Here is a 23,360-nt window from a genome sequence, read left to right on the forward strand (position 1 = left end):
CTTGATGTTAAACTTCATATAATGGAATCATACAATATGCATTCTTGTACTGGCATTTAGTTCAAACAAAAAGGAGCTGTACAAAAATGTTAACCATAATAACACTCCTGCCAAAAAACTACCCCCCAAAGAACCACAAATGTAAATCAGTAGAATACATAAAGTAATTGCAGCATACACACAATGGAAAACTCAGCAATAAACATATATGTAATAACATACATATTTATAAAATCTAAAGCAGTTTTTATGGACAGCATATTGTTAGCTTAAAAAAAAAAATCCAAGATTCTTTAATTGGCAAACTTTCGCCAGGTTTTCTTCCACTGACTTAAAAGTCATACATTCTTTGTTTGTAAGGTAGATATCCTAAAGACCATATTTATTTGTATATATTCCTATTGAATTCTGAAACTTCTAATTTGTATTAATTTACTCTATAAGACAAATAGCACTCATAATAACCCTTTTATCTCTTTTCCTACTTATATCCCACCATCCATTTCCTGTGTCTCTAGAATTTCAGTTCTAGGTTCTTATGATATTTTCCTGGTCCTTTTCAGACGAGAAAACTTCACTAGGATACTGGACACCATCAGTTGCTAACTTTATCCAAATACTCCCGGAATTTTCTCCTACATTTTGAATTTTCTTCCAAGTGTATTTTCAAAGGAAGGTCTTTTGTAAACATACGAAAGCTTTGTAAAGCCGAGTCTATGCCCTCACAATTAAATGAACATTTTGCCTGGATATAAAATTTTAGGTTCAAGTTCTTTACCTTCTTGTTTACAGTACGGCTGTTGTGGAATCGGATGTTAATCCAACTCTTTCCTTCACAGGTGGCCTGCTCTTTTCCTCTGCAAGTTGTTAGGATTTATTTTTGTGTTTGTTGTTTTAAATCTCACTAATAGTGTCCCAGCTTGGAATTTTCCTTATCCATTCTGATTCTCATTATTACTACAAACTTTCGTATTCTCACCTTCCCCTGCCTTTTGGGACTTTTGTAGGTGTCTCTACTTCTAAACTCAGGTTTTCTAATTTTATCTTTTTATACATGGCTGCCTCTTGGGAGCATATCTCAAGCTGATAATAATAATAATAATAATAATAATAATTATTATTATTATTATTATTATTTCAGTTCACTGACTCATTCCCCAGCTGTTAACACAGCTACAGTACATCTCGTTCACTTTTGTCCTTTATTTCTACTATGTTTTTATACCCAATATTTTTCTTTGGTCTTACTTCTGCCTCATATTGCTAATATATTCACTTATATCTTTTAAGAATGATTATTACATTTATCTTTACTTTTATCCCAGCCTGTCCAATAATTCCGCTTTAGTTGTTCAGTGTGTGGTCTTTCTTTAATATCAGATATACTTCTCAGGCATCTAGTTACTTTAGGTGTGAGTCCTAATTCCCCACATACCTCGCCAGATCAGCCCCAGGGCAGAGAATCCCAAGCATCAGAATAACTGTTGACCACTGTTTTTACTTCACCGAGTAATCTCTTCTGGTCAGAAATTCAACTTTAAACTCTAAGGAAGAAGTATCATGGAAGGAGGTATAACCCACTAGCTCTAGGGTTTGGAAGGAACAGACAGACTGACTAATTTGGACCGACTCTCCCAGAGGACAACCAGAAACACTGGACAAAATACTAAATATTCTGATTGGAGCCACGTGTGGGCCATGTCAGTACTCAAGAATCGATACCTGTATTGCAGCCATGCCCCAGAGCTGAGTACGAGCAGGGAGTTGATGGTGCTTGGCCTTGTGTGAGTAATGACTGCTGTCTCTTGTTTCAGAAAAATATCACGGGCACCCATCAGGTTAGCAAAAAGTCTCCAAAGCCTGTGGTGAAGGTGATGAGAATTTCAGCCCCTACCCAAGAGGCTGTCTATAACTACAGCCTTCAGACCCAGAATTCTACGGCGCTTGCCAAGAAGGAGCTGTACCAAGAGATGGCCAAGGTGAGCGAGAGGCACATAGTGGGAAACAGGCAATTGTTTATACTCCAGACAGGGGAACAGCAGTTGGCTAATCCCATGAGCTTTTTCCAGTCTGACCATCCTGCCTGGAGGTCAGCAGATCTCCTGTATGTGTTTGAGAGCCAACCAGCTAGGTGGAGTAGACAGGAGAGCCGGTGCTGGGAGAGGTGTTGCTTCCACACTAAACATGAATTCTCCACATGCAGGGGTGAGCCGAGGTCCTCCACATATGCTCAGATGGTCATGGCCCAAAACACACAGGTTCCTCCCCTCTAGGGAATATTTTGTTGTTGCTTATGAGAGTAGCTGTCACCCTGAAGAAACAGCCTTGGCCTAGGCTTCCAGCACATGGTGACTTTAGGAAAGGTCTTATTCTGTCAAAGGGGACAATCATGTACCCTTCCCAGGGCTGCTGCACAATTCCTTCACCTGAGTGCAGCCGCTATGTTGTCAGAAACTATCACTGTGCCCTCAGCTGTTGCTCACACCCACGTGGGAACCTGAGGCTCAGTCAGCCCTTCCCAAGTCTGCCACCACCCTTCCACACACGTTTGTCCCTCATTTCCAGGAACCAAGAAGAGATTCACATACTCACAGAATTACCTCTCAGCTATGGTAGAGCCTCAGGGTTCTGGGGAAGAGCAGAAAAAAGCCAAGAAGAAATGCCGCCAAGGCTGGCTCACAGCCAATGGGTTCCAAGTGACAGATCTCCATAGTAGCACTGAAAGGGGCCACCACCTCGGGCTGCTACCCACCAGCACCACCATAGAACTCACTGAGGTCCATGGGGAGGAGCAGGGCTTGGGTGGGGTCTCTCTAGGGACCTTCCTCCTAACTTCCTGTTCCCCTTTTAGGGATGGAGGGAGAACACGCTGTTTGCTAACGTGCTAGGGCCTGTACTGGATCGAGGGCGGTGGAGCTGGGTGCCACCGGGACTGTGACCTGTACAGGAAGCCACCACATTTCCTCCAACTGCCTGCTCCTCTAGCACTGAACCCCGTACCAGGTAACAGACAAGGCCTTTGCAAAGCTGAGCCTCCAGGTGCTGTGGGCAGGCAGGAACTCTGTGCTGTCTGTCTGCAGTTGTATCCATTTAGTTTCAGATCCCCGTGACTTAGGTCAAGCTTCAGAATGGGTCTGGTATCAAATTGAAAGCTGGGCTGGAACTCAGGAGACCCGGATTCTAGCTGCAGCAGCAATACTAACTTGTTGGGTGACTTTGGGCAGGTCCCTTCATTGCTCTGGGCCTTAACTATAAGGTTTCTTAACTATAAAATGGGAAGGTGGAAAACAGATCTAAGGGCTTTCTAAGCTTCAACACTATTCTTCATGACTCTGGTCTCTGAAAGCCCAGCCAACAGCTGGGGGCAGAAGCTCCGGGCTTCACTGGGGCCTTCCAACTCCCTTGGAGTTCAAGACACTGCCATCTCCCTGTCGGGGAGACTGGGATCTTGATACATCAGTCCCTCTGAGTCCTCTTTTCTTTCTCACCTTCTGTTAATGAAGGACCTCAAAATCATTTATAGGTTGATGAGAACCCAAATTGATGGGTTAACAGAACTAGAACCTTTGTTACGGAAGAATGAGATGGGCTTATCTGGCAAGAAGGTTTGCGTCTTTTCCCAGAAAACAGAATAAATAGGATGGATTTCTTCCCTCCCCCGATTCCCAAGGGCAGCAGGTGACAGCTCCATGAAACAGGAGGGAGTGCTGAAAGCTACTGAGATTTCTGTCTGTCCTCACTTGGACATTGCTGCCTCCCTTCAGGACAGGCCCCAGGTTCAGGGGCTGTGTGCAGACCTCCTCCTACGTTTAGTGTGCCCTGGGCTCAGAGTCACTGCTGTGCTACAGCCCAGGAATGAACACCAGGCTTCCTCACTGGCCTGAGTGCTCTGGTGGGCTCGACTGCAGGCCTTCCCAGCACACGTTCCCTGAGCATCTCAAGTAGCCGGTGCATGTTGCTGAAAACATATAACAAGTACATACAGGGGCCTCCCCTCCTCACAACATGTTTAAGAAAAGAAAAAGGGAGAATTGAACTGGAGGCTCCAGCCTTTTGAACTCAATTGGAGGGAGAAAACCTGCTGTTGACACGGGACTTGCATGCCACCAGGCCTAGAGTGAAGCCCCCTTTCCTGAGTGTTGCCCAGAGAGAGCAGGGTCTGCACGCTTCTCGAGCCTTCCCCACAGAGGCGCTCCGTGCACCTTCGTTCCCCCATACCGTCTGAAACGATATGCACACTCCATTTTGTGCAAAATGCCTCCCTGCCAATAAAATACTTTAAGAACTCTGAGTTTCATGGGAAAGTTATTTCCAAAGTCGTATTTTACACTTTCACCTTTAGATTAGCTTCGAAAATCCTGGCAGAATGTTCAGGCAACCCCATTAAGCCTGCTCAGTAGTATTCCCAGTCTTCTTTCTGCCTATTTATTTCTCTCATCACGGCAGAGTGTGACTTACACTTAGTGGGAAAGGAGAGAGTCTGGCTTCCTCCTCCCCCTCAAGGCAACATCTATAATGGGCTTTTTTAGTGGGGAGCCCCACACCACCCAGGAACCAGACCAAATCCTGACACTTGCCAATGTGCGCATGCTGGGACTGTGTACATCTAGCAGGTACACAGCAGAAGGGAGCCTGGAGAAATGCAGTGGCCTGTCAGTGCCACCTAAAGATACCTTTTTTCCCTCACTTCAAGGCTGGAGGCCAATCCCTGCAAAGAAAGCTGAGAGAAAGCCCAGGTGGCAATAGCATGTGTTGTCATATACCAGGCATTATGGTTTTCCACCCATCACCTGAGAAGGATCAAAGACAGGGCTCGTCACCCCCACAGCCCACTCTGGGCACCTGCTCCATAGATTTCAGGGCCTTTCTCTCGCAAGGTAAGGACAAAAGGAACTAGAAGGGAGTGCTCAGGGCCACACTGTCTCCCATTAAAGGCTGGTTCTGAGGAAAAAGCGTGACTGGTACAGCAAAGAAGGGTAAACACAAACTGTGACATTTAATATTCTGTTTTTCAGTGGTTCCTGGTACATGTTCTAAGTGTATTTTGCTCCTAGTCTGAATGAACATGTGTGCAGCTTTCAAACTGTTTTTTGGAGAATGTGTGGCCCAGTAGAAATGGCTGTCCCTGCCTGAACCAGGTTGCACAGGCCCAGGCCATGGGGTAGCAGCACAGGCCCCAGTCTCCACGGTGAAGTCCCCTAACCAGCAGCATGCCCTCAAATCGCAGGGCTCAGCAATGCCATTCTCTCTCTGTCCCCATTCAGAACATGGGATCACGTTACGCAGCAATGTCCACAGGCCACAGCCTGGAAGAGCCGCTTCAGCCGGGAGAAAGCCCTTCAGGTGAAGACTGGGAAGAAATGGTTCAAGTTGGAGTAACTCCAAGTTCCACGCCTTCTGGGAAAAGAGTGCGAGTCGTCTAGCAAGGGATTGTGGCCGGGGGCTGGCAGCAGCAGGGACCGCTGTGCTTGTGTGTCTCTGTGCTTCAGGATGTGTGGTCCAGAGGGTGGGCACAGATGTACGCTCTCCTCTCTAGGACCTGCTGGGACACTTTCTTGATCTGTTCATCTAGATTTTCGGGAGAATCTGGGAGAAAAAGAGACAGTACAGGATCTCTCTGCACTGTGGTAATAGAAATATTGCTGGGGCATGTTTTCCCCAACAAAGCCAGCCCGTGGGTGACCCTCCCACCCCTCCGAACCCCCAGGAAGTGATTCTGGGCTGCAGATAGAGGCTTCATTCTGAGTAACAAAGGACTCATCTAGTTAATCCCTAAAAACTCCAGATCTGTGGGAGTAGGAGAAGGCCCTTGCTCACTAGAAGACCCCTCTGCAATTCAAGCCTGTTGCAGGAGGAGCTGTTTCCTCGCTGTGGAGACAGCATGGTCTGCACCCGGGGAGGGTGCCTGGCAGCACCAGAGCCAGAACTACACAGAATTACATGACCGTCTCCACCATCTCTTAGCAACAGGGGACACAGGACATGAAGCCCTGAGGTCAGCGGGACTGTAAGAGCCGGAGAGGAACTTGCGCTGCACACTCCGAGACACAGCCATATGGCTGTGGGAGACAACCCAAGCAGCAGGAGCAAAGGCCCGCAGGGCCCCCGGCCGCAGCCAGGGACACTGCAGGAAGGGAGCTCCACGCCCGCTGCCGTGCAGGGATGACGGGCCGGTGCAAGGGCATCGGGCGCCTCCCAGGGCAGGTGCCAGCACCAGTGCTGTCAGAGCCCCCACCTGTAGGTGCGTGCTCCCGCCTGGCCAGCCTTGCGCAGGCCTGACCCAGCCCTCACGGCGGACGTTTGTGAGCAGCCAGCAGGCCCTGGGAGCTGGACACAGTCCAGAAACAACGTCAACAATGGCCTGGAACCAACCCTCTCCTGCCTCCCCCAAACCACCCTACTCACACTTGTCCAGCTGAGACAGGGTGAAGAGATTCTGGGAATAAGCTTCCGCACAGAAGATGTTGGCCAACAGAACCTGCAGAGTCAAGTCGGACAGAACCCTGGGACCTCTGGGCCATGGACAGCCCCTCCCGGAGGTCTGAGCTCTGAGCTGCAAAGAACTATTGGGCAACTTGGCTGGGGTTAAGAATCCTGGCTCAGAAGTCACATAATCTTAGGTTCTAATTCCAGCCCTGAGCCAAATGAGCTCTGTCCCAAGGGCAAGTTACTCAACATCTCTGAGCCTTAGTTTCCTCCCTTGCTAGAGGGATCGTGACTCCTGTGGCCGCGGGACAATGCACATAAAGACGGACATGGAGCAGGCACTCAGTGACTGCACCCATCTCCTCCAGCAGGGTGAGGAGGGCAGAAAGGGTGAGGGTGCTGGGCTTGGGACCCTGTCACTCACCCACCCTCTTCTCTCAGGTAGGAAGAAAGGGAGTGGCCCTGTGTCCTAAGCAGCACGGACCCTCCCATTGGAGCTGGCAGTGTCCACCATAGCCCACGTGGCAAACCTGCCAGCGTGTACATCAGCTGCTGCACGGATCCTGCACTTCACTCACTCTAGGTCACAACTGGGTGACCTAGGGCTAGACCCTTGCCTAGCTCCTCCCACCTGAGATTCCCCACCTGGGCCACGCCACCCAATGAATGACTCCTTCCCCCAGCCACCAGGTCTCATTGTAGTACAGTAGGACAAAGCCAGCAGGAGGCTGCCTGTGTGGGCAGGGCAGGGGAGGGCACGGGAGGGCAGAGCAGAGCAGGGCAGGGGAGGGCTGGCTCACCTCATGGTCATGGTTCCGGAGCCCTACTCGCATGGAGCGGCTGGCCCGAGACAGCACAGCCGTCATGCCGTACAGGTTGATGAGGATATTGGCCACCCGCTTCAAGACCATCTGCTCCTCCACGATGGTCTGGGAATACAGAAGCCTCTGTCCCAACACGCACAGCCCCTCCCTGGGCACATCTTCACCCATCTCCTAGCCTCACATCTTGGAGGAGAGGGGCAATAAATATTGCCTTTTTCTGCGGGATGTGGGCTCATGGCCACCTCTTTCCCCTTCACAGTCTAGATTTGGGCTGGGGTCAAGGCAAGACCAGGTCCCAGGCACCAGGCTGAGAAATGAGGCCAGTGCAACTCCAGCCGCCAGAGCCTCACAGATCAGGTCCAGAGATTCAGGCCCCAGTGGGGCTGCCCCTTCTCAATGAAGGGAGAGTCTCTTCACCTGGAAGGTGGTCAGCAGCGGGGGCTCCCAAACAGCTAGGTGAGTGGTGCCTGGGACAGGCAGCCAGTCTGCCCTGCCTCCCTATCCCACCCCTCCACGGTAACTACGATTTCCCAAAGATGAACACTTGGTGAGATACCATCTCACAGATGCTGGCCCACTTCCCTGACCTCCAGCAGGAGGGCCTGCCATCCTGAGGGCAGCAGGGGGCTGGGTACCTTGCCAAAGCGGAGCAGCAATGTCTCCACAGTGCGGCCGAAGTAATAAACGTTCTCCTCGAGCTTTCTCGCACTGTCCTGGAAGGCCAGAGGAAAGGAGTCAGCTCAGCACCTCACCCATGGTGACGTTCCTGTCCTACCAGCACAGGGCCTGGCAGGGGCTGCAGGGCCCAGGCCACGATGTCATGCTGGGCCGTTCTCCATCGTGACAGGGTGGAGACAAGGGACATCAGCTGGGAGAACTGGCTGGTCCTCCCCAGTACCCCTGGTCACGTCCCTTTTGGGAAGGAGATATTCCACAGGCTACACCTTCTGGGTTCACTCACCGCAACACTGGGGTGCACGGCTCCGAGCTTGCCCGTCAGCCCCAGGTCCACGGTTCGGCCCAGCGAGTCCCGAAGCCTCCGGCCGATGGTCTCAAGGACAGTAGACACGTTGCCCCGTTTAAGCTCACTGCAGAAAGCCCATGGCCCCATAACCCGAGGCCCTTCTGCTTCTCCCAGCAACACGATCGCCCCTCTTGGTATTCCGGAGATCTAGGGCATCCGCTCCCTCTCCTTGACTATGCAAAACCATGAAGGGCCAATCCAAGTCCTGTGTGCCCCTCCCCCAGCCTGGGCGTGCTGGACACCTGGCTGTGGGCTCAACCCTTCTGGACTGTCAGAGAGCAGCCAGTATCCTCTGAGGTGCTCCCTCCACAAGTTGCTCAGTCACGTCCAGCTTCCAGGTCGTTCTCTCCCAATGAGCCATCTGTAAAATGCTCTGAGCCCATCCTGGGCTCCAGCACTAATTGCTCTGGCCTCAGGGTGGGGGTCATGGGGAGCAAGAGAGGAAATAAACTGGTCTCTGTTGGCCTTGAGGCCCGGCAACTATTTCAGGGGTACCTCCCATTCCCCAGCTTACGTAAACAGCTCCCTGAGAGAAACAGGGAAACATGAGAAACAGGAGCTGTTAGGGGACTGACCACAAGGCAGGCACGGAGGGCTTCCCTGAGCACTGGCTCCTCCTGTCACTTTCAGGTGAAGGCCAGGCTCTGAAGTCTGGCTTTCAAGGCCCCATATTCCCTCAGCAGGATTCCTGCCCCCTTCCCTCCCTCAGCCGGCCGGACAGTGGGCTCAGCTCTACAAGACTGCACTGCTCCACCCACCTCTTGCCACCCCAGGGGGGACTCGAGGAACAGAGTGGGCAGGGCACCTACTTGATCCTGGCAGTCAGGATGTGGCCGGCATGCTGCAGGCCTGTGAGGGCGATGTACATCCTCAGGATCTCGTTGGTCCCCTGTGGCCAGCAGTACAGAGGTCAGAGGCTGTCCGCGGGCAGCCCCAGCAGTGCTGCACGTGTAACCGGGTGGCCGTGCCACCGCTGCTCCCCGCACTGTGGAAGCCGCTGTAAGCAGGGCTGTGATCTTCTATAGCTCCCACTGGCCTCATAGTCAGATCCAAGGTGCTCTGCAGCCTGGCTTGTGTCCCCTTCCATGCAGCCCTCATCTACTCCACAACCTGCCCCAGACCCACCCAGCAGGAATGGCTGCTTCTCCCACAAAGACCTGCTTTTTTTTTTTTACCTCCATTCACCTACCCTGTTTCCCCGAAAATAAGACCTAGCCAGACAATCAGCTCTAATGTGTCTTTTGGAGCAAAAATCAATATAAGACCCTGTCTTCTATAAGACCCGGTATTTATATTATTATATTATATTATTATTATATTATATTATACCTGGTCTTATAATAAAATAAGACTGGGTCTTATATTAATTTTTGCTCCAAAAGACGTATTAGAGCTGATTGTCTGGCCAGGTCTTATTTTCGGGGTAACACGGTACTTAGAGCTGGCAAGTAAGGTCCCGTCTGGGCCTGGCATGTCTTATTTCCCTGCGCTCGGCCCAAACTGCCCTCCCCTAAACCTGGTCAAAGTCCTTTCTGCCCCCAGGGTCAGGTGCACTTGCTTCGTGAGACGTCATCCCCTCCGGAGAGGTGCACCTCTGTCCCTCACACCCTGGGATTCTGGCTTCCTCCTGGTCAGCCAGGCTGCGCAGTCACGACCACTGATACCATAAAGGTGAGATGGTGTCTGCAGTGCCTCTAGGGCCCCCACCCCCTTTTCCTCCCTGCCCTGGGTCCCTCCTGGCACACATTCAATGAGCTGACTCTAGGCTTGTGAACTTAGGGGGACGGCAATTCGACAGTGAGAATGCCGGGCCAGGATGGCCTCAGACATGACCCCGTTAAGCTGTGTCAGTATACTGAGAAAACCCAGACCCAGAGCGAGCATTCGAGGTCAAACCAAGGCCGCCTAGGAGATCTCTGCTTGTCCCACCAACTTGGCAAAGACCTGTGGCGAGTTGCCAGGAGGCGGTGAGCTGCCAGGATGTGGTGGGCTCAGCAGAAAGGGTCCTTGGCAATGGGACCCTGAGTGAGCTGCTTCCACTGAGGCCTGTCTGCCTCAGCCTTCTCATCTAGGCAGGGGTGTGCCGAGGGTCCAATGAGAGAATGCACTAGCTAGCAGGGCCCACAGCAGAGCGAGACGGGGCTGGCGGCAGGGCACGCACCTCAAAGATGAGCAGGATACGGCTGTCACGCAGCATGCGCTCGTACGGGTACCCCTTCATGTAGCCTGTGCCCCCCAGGATCTGCAAAGCCTCACTCACGCACTGCCAGGCGCCCTCGGAGCTGAACACCTGCCACGGACCCAAGAGGAAGGTCAGCACAGGCTCGTCAGTGCCAACTCCCTTCCAAAAGGAGGACCTCAGGATGGGGGAGGTGTGGCTGGGAGGAGTGGGGGACTCAGGATGGAGCTGGGCTTGGCGATGAGGCTAACCTGCCACTGTCTCCCTGGGTGGCCCCAGGCACCGTCCTGACCACCTGACCAGCTGTGGCTAAAGAGCTTTTCTCAGCTGTGCTGGGATTACCTTCACCATGGCAGCCTCGATAGAGCAGTCAGGAAACCCTGGCTGATCCAGCATCCCCGCGGTGAGGTAGGCCATACTTTCCATTACATAAGCTTTCTGAGCCATTAGGGCAAACTTTTCCTGGAGTATTCAGAAAAAACACAATCAAGAAACAATTTACATGTGCTGAGACCCAAGTCTGCCAACCAGCAGAGAAGGAGATTAAGTCCAAAGCCCCAATGCACAAGAGAACCCAGCCCCGCACTCATAAAAGGGAACCACATTAAGCCTTCTCTTGTCCTCTTCCCCAGTCACCGCACACGAAGCACCAGAGCAGACAGCAAAAGCACACGTCTAAATGTCCACGGAATAAAATCAACAATGTGCCACCCATACAGAACCCTCAGTACCTGAATTAATCCAAATTCACTGAGGTTCCTGTTGAACTGTTTCCTCGTGCAGGCATATTCAGCAGTCATTTCTGAAGACCAGAGATTTTAGAAAGAACAACTTTCTGGTTGTCCTAAAATGATTTCCTAAGGTAACCATTACCTTTCAAACACTCAGACAGGAACTATGTGAAACGGGTCTATTGAGACCAAACACGCTGAAGACAGAGCCTCCCCTGTTTAGAGTGTCTAGGTCGGAAGAGGGACTGCCACGCCTAGTGCTGTGTACAGTGGTGGACAGGAGTGGAAGCACAGAGTTTGGAGTCAGACACAGGTTTCAATCTGGCAGTTTTTCTTACCAGCAGGTTGCCCAGGCCAAGCTGCTTCACCTCCCTGAACAAAACCACCAACCTCACAGAGCTGTTGTGGAGATGACATGGGATACAAGTAGGAGGTGTCTAGCACAACTGTGTGCCTAGGGCCACAGAAACACCCTAGGCAGATGTCGGGGCAGGCTCACACTGGCACAGCTGTTCATCACCAAAGCAGGAAAGCGGTCTGCTTTGAAAACTCGGGTCCATGACTTCAAAGTGTATAGTTGTGAACACATACTGTGTCATGGCCCAGCTCTGAAGGCACCCAACTGAATATGGCAGCATGCCACCCAGTTAGCTGAACCCCGCCCTACAGTGTTCTCCAAGCACGTCCACGGTGGGCCTCTAAGGTAAACAGGCACCCACATTCACACACTTCCAGATTTGGGATCTCATCGGGTTCTGCATCCTTCAGGGAGAGGCTGACCATGAGAGCTGTTACACTGAGGACCTTCCAGATGGGGAAGCCCAGAAGGCTTCCAGGCCCTGGGGGCAGTGAGACAAGCCCTGAGCTTAGACTCTGACAGGGTCAGCTTTTAGGTCGGGTACTTGGCCGTGGCAAACCACTGACCTCTCTGAGCCTCAGTCTCCTCATGTGTAAAATGGAGGTAAGAGCCTAAAACAAAGCCTTCCTGTGCCCACCTCGCCCTGAACCCTGAGGAACTTCCTAAGTACTCGGTGGTTTGCCGGCCTGGGGAACCCAAACCATCCGCAGCCAGGGCCCCTTGCATTTCCCTGCGGCCACTTCCACAAAGCTGACACAGTAATGACATTTTGTGCCCAACAAAAACCCTGTGAAGTTCACTGGCAAAGGAAAATCCAAATTTCAGGTGTCCTAACAGAATAAACAAGAAGCCGAGGGATCGGTGTTCCAAATCTGACCCCATCGTCACCCACTGTGCAGTCTCTCCTGCAAAACGGGGATCGTGTGAGAATCCGGCTCCCAGCTGGCTGTTCACTAAGAAACTGTGACAGCAATGCCCATGTCCCCTTTGTGACCAGGTAAAATAGAGGAGTGCTGAAACATGAACACTGACTCTTTGGGGACAGACCGAGTGCCTTCTTTGCTCTTAAACTTGAGCGCATCCTGAACTTGAGTAGGGCCGCGTGTCCTGAAGGCTGGCTCAGCGCTGGCCTGTCCCACCAGAGATGTGCAGTCTCCAGGCTGCAGCAGAGGCAGCACGGCCAGGCTGTGCTGCAAAGGGCTCCTGTCCCCGACTTACCTACCGATCAGTTTCTTGAGCATCCCGGCCACAGCGCTGCCCATGCTGAAGCGCCCGCTGTTGAGGATGTTCATAGCCACCTGTGGAGAAGGTGTGGTGGGCAGCACACTGCAGCTCCTGCTCCCACAGGCTCGCCTACCCACACTATGCAGGACACAGGTGACAGACCACAACAGTACTTATCTACGTGTACCAGAAGCTTGGAAACAAAAGGCAAGTCTCTGGAGAATTCTGTGCCGGCATCTGGGCAGTGAAGTACCCTGCCAACCCTTGCTGAGCAGGAAGAGAGGAGTCCCAGTGCTTCAAAACAAAGTCACCGTCATAGTTATGGATCTCACAAACTTCCTTGGAGTCACCCCCTCCAAAGGGAACTGGACAACCTCGTTCCGAAAGAACAGATCCATTCTTAGACCTCAGGGAGGCAGGAGACACTGAGATCTCCTGGGTGCATGTTGCAAACCACTGACTTTCACACGCGCCTCACCACTGAGGAACCGAGGCTCACAGTGGCGACGACTCCCCCAAGGTCACACAGCCAGCATCTGCCTGACATGTAGGCCCATGCTCTCTGCCTGAACCAGCCCCTCACACAGACATGCCATGCTCCTCCTCCACCCAATTCCTGCTATACTCATACTGCTGTCAGCTTCTCTCCCCTTTTCTGGTTTTAACTTCCTACCTAGTACAGAAGGTGAGCAGCCAGTGATGATGGGCAGGCATACACCTGTGTTCACACACTGCTTCCTGGTACTGACCTATCCAGATTCACGAAGGCGTCCCCTTACAGACCACAAGGGGCAGAGGCGAAAAGCTAACCAGGCAACAGGCAGTCAGCGGTGTGATGAGGACTACGGGGGTTGGGGGGGAGGGTACACAAGTCCAGGGGGAAAGGCTGTGTGTGTGTGTGTGTGTGTGTGTGTGTGTGTGTGTCCTTTGGCGTGCGGAGAGGGGATGCTGGGCAGCGAAGGTGCCCAAGGAGATCCCTGAGCTGGGTCTCCCCAGCCATCTGAGGGAGGGAGGGCATCCAGGCCACCAGCACGAGCCTCCTGAAGGACAGCTGGGACGTGCCAAGCCTCTGCTCAAGCACATGGTGCCCAATTAGGAGGCCTCCAAGGCAAGGCTGGGGTCTGGGCAGAAAGGAGTTTTGTGACTGGTTTTCCTAAAAGCTCAATTACAAATTTAGTAGTGCTTTTCACAGACTGCTTATGCGTGACCTGCATTAATAAAACATACAACTGAATTCGTATTAATAATTACTTGTTGAACAAGCTGAATGGCAGAATCTCTCAAAACATATCCTGTGGGACTACAGAGATAGAAACAGCTGCTCCAACTATGGGAAGGGCAGGTGTTGGCCCCAACTGCCAGTTGGGAGACCGGGTGGACAAGCTAGAACGCGTGTAGGTTCTGTCACACCACAGTGCAATGCTCAGATCCTCCTGCCTTTAATTTAACTTCAGACTTCACGGGTCCCAGGACCTGGGGGAACACTGATCAGGGCTAAATTCTCTCATCTTTATTCCCTCTTCCCAAATGGGCTTTCAAATGCCAGCTCATAGTTTTATGAACACAATTCACTTCATAGCCCCTTCAGAGTTTATTCTTAACTTCATTTAAAACAACAAAAATATAAGGAGGCAAAAAATATGAGGAGAAAAGCATTTGACACTAGGTCTTGTTCCCTGAGCACTGACAGGTTTAGCTTTATCTGAAGGGCTCATGAGCTCAGAATGGTCTTCTTTACCTTGAAGTCCTCTCCTCCTGCCTCTCAGCACTTGCATACTTTATCACCTTCTCTACTGCAAAAGAGCTTCCTTCTATAATTTCCACAACTACAGTCTAATCTCAAAGTTCCCAGATGCAAGATGCAATCCATCTTTCAACAGCCCCTGTCAGCTAACTGCCTCTATGCCTTAAGAGGTCTGACTACTGATAAAACCTTCTGACCACCCCAAAGGAAGAAGTTTTTATCTCACATCAGCCACTTAATTTTCACCTGGCTTTTGATCATTTTGTGATCTCTGGAATCACTCCAGTGCATCACATTTTTCAGTATTTACGCTAACTGGCAAATAATCCACCAATAAAAAAAAAAGGCTATTATAAATCTATTTTCTTTTGCATATTAAAACAACAATCATTTTTCCCATAGCACAGTGGAAAACAATTTAAATCCACTGATGGGAAGGACTAGGCCCACAGGCACCTCCACACTGCTGGAAGGACAGGCTCTGGTCCAACTTCCCAGCAGGCAATTTGGCAACATGGATCAAGAACTTAAAAATGTTCATGCCTTCTGACCTGCTAATTCCACTAGTGGTGTTTAAACTCAGGAAATAATTAGACAAGTGTGCAAAGGATATATACAAAGATATATGCGATGATGACCAGATATGGGTCTGAATAGAAAAGAAGTGAAAACAATGTTAAATTCCCGATCCTGGGAACCTGGCAACATCAAATGTGGCATCACCACATGAAGAAATACTATGCATCATTAAACATTGGCAATATACGTCATTAAACATTGGCAATATACGTTCACTAGCATGAAAAGATTATTATGTGGACCCCAAGAAGACAGATTCATTTGAGGAATTTATCTGCTGGGATGGACTCCCCACGGTCAACCAAGGATTCAAGTTTTATAAATAATGAGAGTCTAGTGGCCATTTGCTGACAGGGGTTCCTCATGCACCCTGTACACCGGTTAGAACCTCAGACCAAACTCTGGGCTTCCCGCACTATGCCCCACTTGTTTATGCTGTCTGAGTCAACCCCTGCAAGGAAACCCTCGTTTGTCTTTCTACCAACAGACTACCAACAGACTGAGACCTGCCTTGTCCCACCAGAACTGCACAATGTGGTACCTCATTTACATAAAATAGACTTGAGAACTGTCACTATAAAAGACAGCGTCTCTTTTGGAACATAATAGAGGTTGCTACCTGAATCTGTGTCTCCTTTTTACTCAAATAAATGTTTTTAATTCTTCATTACTTTCTAAAATCAATTTTGGTTTACATTAAAATTTATTAATAAATGAAAAAATGCAGGGTGCTGAAAAAATGTATACACATTTTAAGAAAGGAAAAAGACTGTATTAAGATTGTAGTACTTAACATATACCAATAACAAAAGATGAATACAAGTCACATGTACATATATTTTTGGCACCCCCAGTATATCACACGTATATCACACATATGCACCGAATATTTAAGTGACACATATTCTTTATAAAGATCTAGAAAGATAAGCATCAAAAATGTGAACAGTGAATGCCAACTCTCTTGGGGACACATTTTTTTTCTATCTATATTCTCTAATTTGTATATAACTTCTGGGTCACCTGAATAAACCCATCACTACATGCAGACTGCTTTCTTGTTTGTCCTTCTACCTCTATAACGCTTTTGTTCCACATTCACTGAGCAACCCCTTGACAGGAGTGTTGGCTCACGTTGGCTCACAGCGTTTATCTGATTCTCAAGATAACCAAGAGGTGAGAAATGCATTGCTTTGATCTGAACCCTGCTTCACAGACAAAAGGGAGAGGGCTCCCAGGGATGAAGACACTTACCCAGGTGATCAAGAGTAAAGTAGGGTAAGGCAACAACAAAAAAGACAAACAGCCCGATTTAAAAATGGGCCACAGACAATAGTTTAGTGGTTACCAGAGGGTAAAGGGGGAGGGGGATGGAAGAGGGGGATGATAGGGGAAGGTAAAGGGGATCAAATATATGGTGATGGAAGGAGAACTGACTCTGGGTGGTGAACACACAATGGGAGTTATAGATGATGTATTACAGAATTGTACACCTGAAATCTATGTAACTTTATTAACAATTGTCACCCCAATAAACTTTAATTAAAAAAAATATTGGTAAAAGGAAAAATCAATAAATAAAAATAAAAATAAAAATGGGCAAAGGATTTGAAACACATTTCTCCAAAGATATGCAAATGGCCAATAGAAACATGGAAAGGTGCTCAATGATGGTCATTAGAGAAATGCAAATCAAACCACAAGATTCGACTTCACACCCACTAGGATGGTTATAATTTTTATATGGACAATAACGGGTGTTGGTGAGGATATGGAGAATTGTAACCTTCGTGCACTGATGATGGGAAGGTAAAGTGGTACAGCTGCTTTGGAAAACAGCCTGGCAGTTCCTCAAGCGGTTAAACACAGTCACCATATGACCCAGAAATTTTACCTCTAGATATGTACCCAAAAGAACTGAAAATATATTGTTCACACAAAAACTTGTACATGAGTTTTCATAGCAGCATTACTGATAATGGCCGAGAAGTGGAAACAACACAAATATCCATCAGCTGATGAATGGATAAACAAAATGTGGTATACAATGGAATATTATTCAGCCATAAAAAGGAATGAAAAGTGCCACAACTTGAATAAACCTTGAAAACATTATGTTCCATGAAAGAAGCCAAACACACGAGGTCACATATAGATTCCATTCATATGAATATGAAGTGTTCAAAATAGTAAATCCAAAAAAACAAAAAGTAAAATAGTAATTGCCAAGGGATGGGGGAGGGGAAATGAGAAGGGATGGCATTTTTCTCTAGGGTGATGGAAATGTTCTGGAATTAGACCATGGTGATGGCTGCACAACACAGTGAGTATACTAAAAACTACCAATGTGTACAATTGAAAATGGTGAGTTTTGTTATATGAATTATCTGTCCAAAAAAAATAATAAATCTGAGTCCAAAGAAAAACGACTTAGAGTGGGGACCCAGGCCCTGAGGTGTGCATTCAGAGCACCGGTGTCTGCCCAGTGCCATGGGCCTGCTCTGCTGGAAAGAGGAATCTGGTCCCTATTCCAGGCAAACATGGCCTCGGGGGTGAAGGGACTTAGTTCTATCCACACACTCCTTCTTCTGAGAGCCAACCGTTCCCCTCTCCACATTGCTGATTTCCCAACAGAAACCACACGTGGTCACTTGACAGACTGGTGCTATAAGCAGGAAGGGGACAGAAAGCTGGGGGTGACCAAACTGCACCCGGAAACTGTGCAGCAAGCACAGGGGCTGCTGCTGGCAACTCACCTTAAACCCACCTCCGACTTCTCCAAGAACATTTCCAACTGGAACCCTGGTGTTTTCAAAATGAACTTCACAAGCTGAAACACACAATCGAAGGCCTTAAACGCAAACCAAACTAAATTGCAGGCATGCAACTCATTCATTCATTCATTCATTCATTCTACATGTATTGAGAGGGCAGTACAGAAAGACAAGGTGTTGGTGGCTCAGTTGGCTAGAGCACGAGATCTGGGCAACAAGGCTGCCAATTTGATTCCCACATGGGCCAGCGAGCTGCGCCTTCCGTAACTAGAACGAAGTCAATTAGCTGCTGCTCAGTTCCCGAGTGGCCAGATGGGCGCGGGCTCTCAACCACAAGGTTGCTGGTTTGACTCCCACAAAGGATGGTGGGCTGCGCCCCCTGCAACTAGCAACGGCAACTGGACCTGGAGCTGAGCTGCGCCCTCCACAACTAAGACTGAAAGGACGACAACTTGACTTGGAAAAGTCCCGAAGTACACACTGTTCCCCAATAAAGTCCTGTCCCCCTTCCCCAATAAAATCTTTTAAAAAATAAAAAAAAATACAAGGTTTCGGTCCCCGTGGAACTCATACTTTGCTTAGGGAGATAACATAAACAAAATGTTAGAACACTGTGGTAGGTGCTATGGATGACATAGATACAGCATCGGGACAGAAATGGAGTTTGGAGGGGGTGGATAATACTATTTTTACTAAGGATTTACTTTTACTCTTTACTAAGTAAGGGTTTCAGATTTTTCTAAGATGAAGTTTAAAGGATGAGAAGGAGCCAGAGATAAAGAAGCAAGATAGCACAGCACTTTCTAAGGCACCATGGCAGATGGGAGAATTGGTCCCATCTCACTCTGCTTTAATGCAGCCACAGCCTGCACTGTGGGCCTGCGGGGAGAGATTTGCCTTTCCCTGCCCACAATGCCAAGTTTGGCCATGTGACTTGCTGTGGCCAGGGGTGTGGAGCTGACCCATCAGGAACAGAGAGGCCTAACTGTGCTGATCCAGTCCGGCTGGGCCCCTTGGGCTCTGATAATTTGCTGTGAGAACATGCCATAGCACATTCAAGAAAACACACAGCAGACCTGAACCCAACCCACAGCACCCACAGACTGTAGGGGAGAAAGAGATGCCAAGTGTTGGGGCAGTTTCTCAGGTGGGTCACCGCAACAAGAGATGACGAGCAGGCCTCCAGGTGAGAACGCACTGGCGTGCTGCAGGGAGCCAAGTCAGTGTGAGAAGAGTCAGAGTACACGCGGCACAGGCAAGGGAAAGGCAGGGAAAGAACAGGGCCTCTCTACGGTGTCCTCTGTAACTGCTTCCACATGATGTTCTATGAAAACGGCAGCTCCCAGCAACTTGCCAGAGAAAAGGGAGGCTCAGGAAAGGGAAGTCATGGCTCAAGTGACCAAGCAGCGGCCAAACCAAGTGCTGGCAACCAGGGTCTGCTGACCTTCTGTTCTGATGACAGCTATGTTCAGCCTGGTTGTGAAATATAATGAAATACCCATCTCTGGCCACTGGGTCCCATTTATGGCTTAAGTACATGGGCTGTGAGGCCAGGCCCTTCTACCACCTCTTGTTCCTTCACAGACTGTGGGGAGGACGCTGCCTCCCCTGTGGACCCCCTCTCGCAGGGCCACTGCACAGTCCCAGTGGACACCACCTACCCAGACCTCAGTATAGACAGTGCCCCAAAGTGGGGCCCTGCAACAACCCTGACCCCTCCCCTCTACGTCAGTTACTCTGGGCACCTTTTCCCCAGCACACAAAGTCCTTCCTTATCTCAAGGCCTGTGAGCATGTTCCTTCCTGCTGGAACATTCTGAGTAGTGCTCAATAGGCAGCACTGGTGGTAACATCAATAAAGCAGCAGCTAATTGTCGGCCTCCATGTGGACTGAGCATTTTACACTACGTCGTAACACTCTCTTCTCATGTCACCTCCACAAGGAAGGTTCTATAGCATTACTTTCTTTTTGTTGACGAAGCTGAAGAAAAGCAAACTAGCCTGTTCAAAGTCACATAGCTTCTCAGTGCCAAGAACCAGGTTAGAGCTCGGGGCCCTCTGACCCCCGAATACCACCATCCAGAACAAAGGGTCCCCAAAGACGAGGTGGCAAACGGAAGTGAGTGTGGAGGTGCCAAGTGTGGTATGCAGTCCCCTGCAGCACAGACACTCCACGATCTGAATTAGGAGACCCATGAGGCAGAGTCCTGTGAGGACTCTCTTACATCTCTGGGCAAGTTGGAGGCCACTCACAGGACACCAGCCGCCAGTGAACTGAGAGCTGACCAGGGGCTGCAGGCAGGTCTGGGGAGGTAGGAGGCAGAGTGAGGAGGAGGAGAAGGTTCTAGGCAGGTAATACGGGGGGTTCCTCTAATGGCATGTTTATCTAGGACACCCCACTGTCCTTGTCCTCTCTCACAAGGCCGAGAGCACCACAAGACTCTGACTGTCTCACTCACCTTGAAATCACCATCGCTCGATATAGGGAGAGATGCAGTCAGTGTTTGGTGAATTAATGAGTCACTTTCAAAGAACTCGTCTGCAACACCATGAAGAGTCGTTACGGCACTTTTGTTTGTTTTTCTAATTTTTTGATTTAAGTATAGTTGGTATATAATATTATATTGGTTATATTAGTTTCAGGTGCACAATGTAATGATTCAGCATTTTTACACCTTAAAGGTGATCACCCCACTAATTCTACGTGTCATCTATCACTGTGTAAATTTATAATATTACGGACTAACCTCCCCTTCCTTCTGGTAACCATCCTTTTGGTCTCTGTTTCTATTAATCTGGTTTTGTTTTGTTTGTTCATTTCTTTGTGTTTTGTTTTTTTTAGATTCCACATATAAGTGAAACCACACAGTATTTGTCTTTCTCTTCCTGACTTATTTCACTTAGCATGATACCCTCTAGATCCATCCATTATTGAAAACAGACTTCATTCTTTTTTCGTTGCTGCATAATATTCATGTGTGTGTGGGGGGGTGTGTATACATTTTCTTTATCCATTCATCTATGGATGGATACCTAGGTCACTTCCACGTATTGGATATTGTAAATAATGCTGCAATGAGCACTGGGGGACATTATAGTCATTCTTCTCAGAACTAGAACAAATAGTCCTAAAATTTATGTTGAATGACAAAAGACCCCGAATAACAAAAGGCTCCCTGATCTCAAACTACACTACAAGGCTATAGTAATCAAGACAGCATGGTAATGACACAGAAACAGACATATAGGAGGTGTGATCAAAAAAATATAGTGAATGTTTACATTTATAAAAAAAATTTATTACAGTAAAAGACACATTGCCATTAATCCCCTTCAAAATACGCCCCCTCACTTTGAACATACTTGCCACTTTCTGAAGCAGTTTTGGAAGTCCTCTTTCGTGAGTGTCGTGGCTGCCTCGATGTCCTGAATCGATTCAAAACATTTACCTTCCATGGTCATTTTGACTTTGGGGAAGAGCCAGAAGTCGCACAGTGCCTGATGCAGTGAATAAGGTGGATGAGGACACACCATGTTTTTATTTGACAGAAATTGCTGTACCAGAAGCAATGTGTGATCACAAAACACGGTGAATGCTGCTGCCAAGTGCCATCCAACAGAAAGGCAGGGATCTTCAATATGAGAGGCAGTGTATCGCAACTTAGTATCAGTGTGTGACAAGTTTCAACTTGTTCAGTGTAGTCGTCTGTGCGCTACGGTTGAGAGAAGCTGTGTTTTAAAGTATGCCGTAAATCATCCTCCATCATGACAATGCTCCGTGTCACGTATCACTTCTGGTATGACAATTTCTATCAAATAAAAACATTACGGTGTGTCCTCATCCACCTTATTCACCAGCTCTGGCACCGTGCGGCTTCTAGCTTTTCCCCAAAGTCAAATGACCATGAAAGGTAAATGTTTTGAATCGATTCAGGACATCGAGGCAGCCACAACAGGGCAACTAAAGACATTCACGAAAGAGGACTTCCAGAACTGCTTCAGAAAGTGGCAAGAATGATGGGCTAAGTATGTTTGAAGCTAGGGGGCGTATTTTGAAGGGGATTAATGGCAATGTGTCTTTTACTGTAATAAATTTTATTTTAAACATTCACTTTATTATTTGATCACTCCTTGTAGATCAATGCAACAGAATAGGGAGCCCAGAAATAAACCCATGCCTAAATAGGCAATACCAAGGAGGTAAAATTATACACTGGAGTAACAAGTCTCTTCAAAAAGCAATGTTGGGAAAACCCGACAAATACATGCAAACAAATGAAACCGGACCACTTCTTACACCATATATAAAAATAAACTTAAAATGGGTTAAAGACTTAAACGTTAGACCTAATACCATAAAACTCATAGAAGAAAACATATAAACTATTTGACATCAGTCTGAGTAATATCTTTTTGGAACCATCTCCTTGAGCATGGGAAACAAAAGCAACAATAAACAAATAGGACTTCATCAAACTAAAAAGCTTCTGTACAGCAAAGAAAACCATCAATAAAACAAAAAGACAACCTACTGAATAGGGGAATATATTCCCCAATGACATATCCAATCAGGGGGTTGATATCCAAGATAACATAAGAAACTCATACAACTCAATAACACAAAAATAAACAATCCAATTGAAAAATGGGCAGAGGACATGAAGACATTTATCCAAAGAGGACATACATGCAGATGCCAACAAACATATAAAAATATGCTCAACATCACTAATCATCATTAAATGCAAATAAAAACCACAATGAGATACCACCTTATAGTTGTCAGGGCTATCATCAATAAGTCAACAAAAAAGTGTTGGTGAAGATGTGGAGAAATGCGAACCCTCGTGCACTGTTGGTGGGATTGCAAATTGGCGCAGCCACTATGGAAAACAACATGGAGGTTTCTCAAAAAACTAAAAATGAATATACCATATGAGCCAGTAATTCCACTTCTGGGTATTTATGCAAAGAAAATGAAAACACTAGTTGGAAAAGATATGTGCGCCCCTGTGTTCATAGCAGGATTAGTTACAATAGCTACTGTGGCATGCTTAATTTGATTTTGCTAAATGCTTAAGTGCAGTCAAAACTATTTAAATCTCATTTTATCTTGACATTTGGATGGGGCTAGAAGGTCTCTCTCTCTCTCTCTCTCTCTCTCTCTCACACACACACACACACACACACACACACACACACACACACACACTTACTGTTAGAGCCGCAGATGCCTAACTTATCCTCAGGCTTCCCATTAGTGACTCCACCAAAGTCTCTCTCTACTATGAATGCTGTGATTTTGTCTTTTACTGAGCCGTCAGAATCAACAACCGTGGTCTTAGCAAACACAGTAAAAATATGGGCCAGTCCTCCATTGGTGATCCAGACCTGAGGAAAAAAGCAAAATAACTTTGGAGGAAAATAAACTATTAGGAGCGACCTCTGAGCTCCGTATTTGTCACAAGACACTCCAGTTGCCCATTAAGCTTCAGGCC

The 23,360-nt window shown here is 48.2% G+C and overlaps 1 protein-coding gene across 4 annotated transcripts in view; it reads right to left on the bottom strand.

Moving 5' to 3' along the window:
• Positions 1-4,971: 4,971 nt before the first annotated feature.
• Positions 4,972-23,360, bottom strand: part of ACAD9 (acyl-CoA dehydrogenase family member 9) — a 37,346-nt gene continuing 18,957 nt past the window's right edge. For 2 of the 4 annotated variants that reach the window (XM_081066424.1, XM_081066426.1), the window contains 12 exons: positions 23,079-23,253; positions 17,846-17,919; positions 12,765-12,840; positions 11,185-11,255; positions 10,796-10,915; positions 10,436-10,564; positions 9,084-9,163; positions 8,212-8,338; positions 7,886-7,963; positions 7,227-7,355; positions 6,406-6,478; positions 4,972-5,586 (listed from right to left, as the gene is read on the bottom strand). In XM_081066424.1, coding sequence (XP_080922550.1) covers positions 5,486-5,586; positions 6,406-6,478; positions 7,227-7,355; positions 7,886-7,963; positions 8,212-8,338; positions 9,084-9,163; positions 10,436-10,564; positions 10,796-10,915; positions 11,185-11,255; positions 12,765-12,840; positions 17,846-17,919; positions 23,079-23,253 — 1,233 coding nt within the window. In that variant the 3' untranslated portion in view covers positions 4,972-5,485. Of the gene's footprint in view, positions 5,587-6,405; positions 6,564-7,226; positions 7,356-7,885; positions 7,964-8,211; positions 8,339-9,083; positions 9,164-10,435; positions 10,565-10,795; positions 10,916-11,184; positions 11,256-12,764; positions 12,841-17,845; positions 17,920-23,078; positions 23,254-23,360 lie in introns of all 4 variants that reach the window. The other 2 variants (XM_081066423.1, XM_081066425.1) reach the window with 1 other exon arrangement.

This window comes from Rhinolophus hipposideros (assembly GCF_964194185.1).
Source record: "Rhinolophus hipposideros genome assembly, chromosome: 2".
NCBI classification, from domain to species: Eukaryota; Metazoa; Chordata; class Mammalia; order Chiroptera; family Rhinolophidae; genus Rhinolophus; species Rhinolophus hipposideros.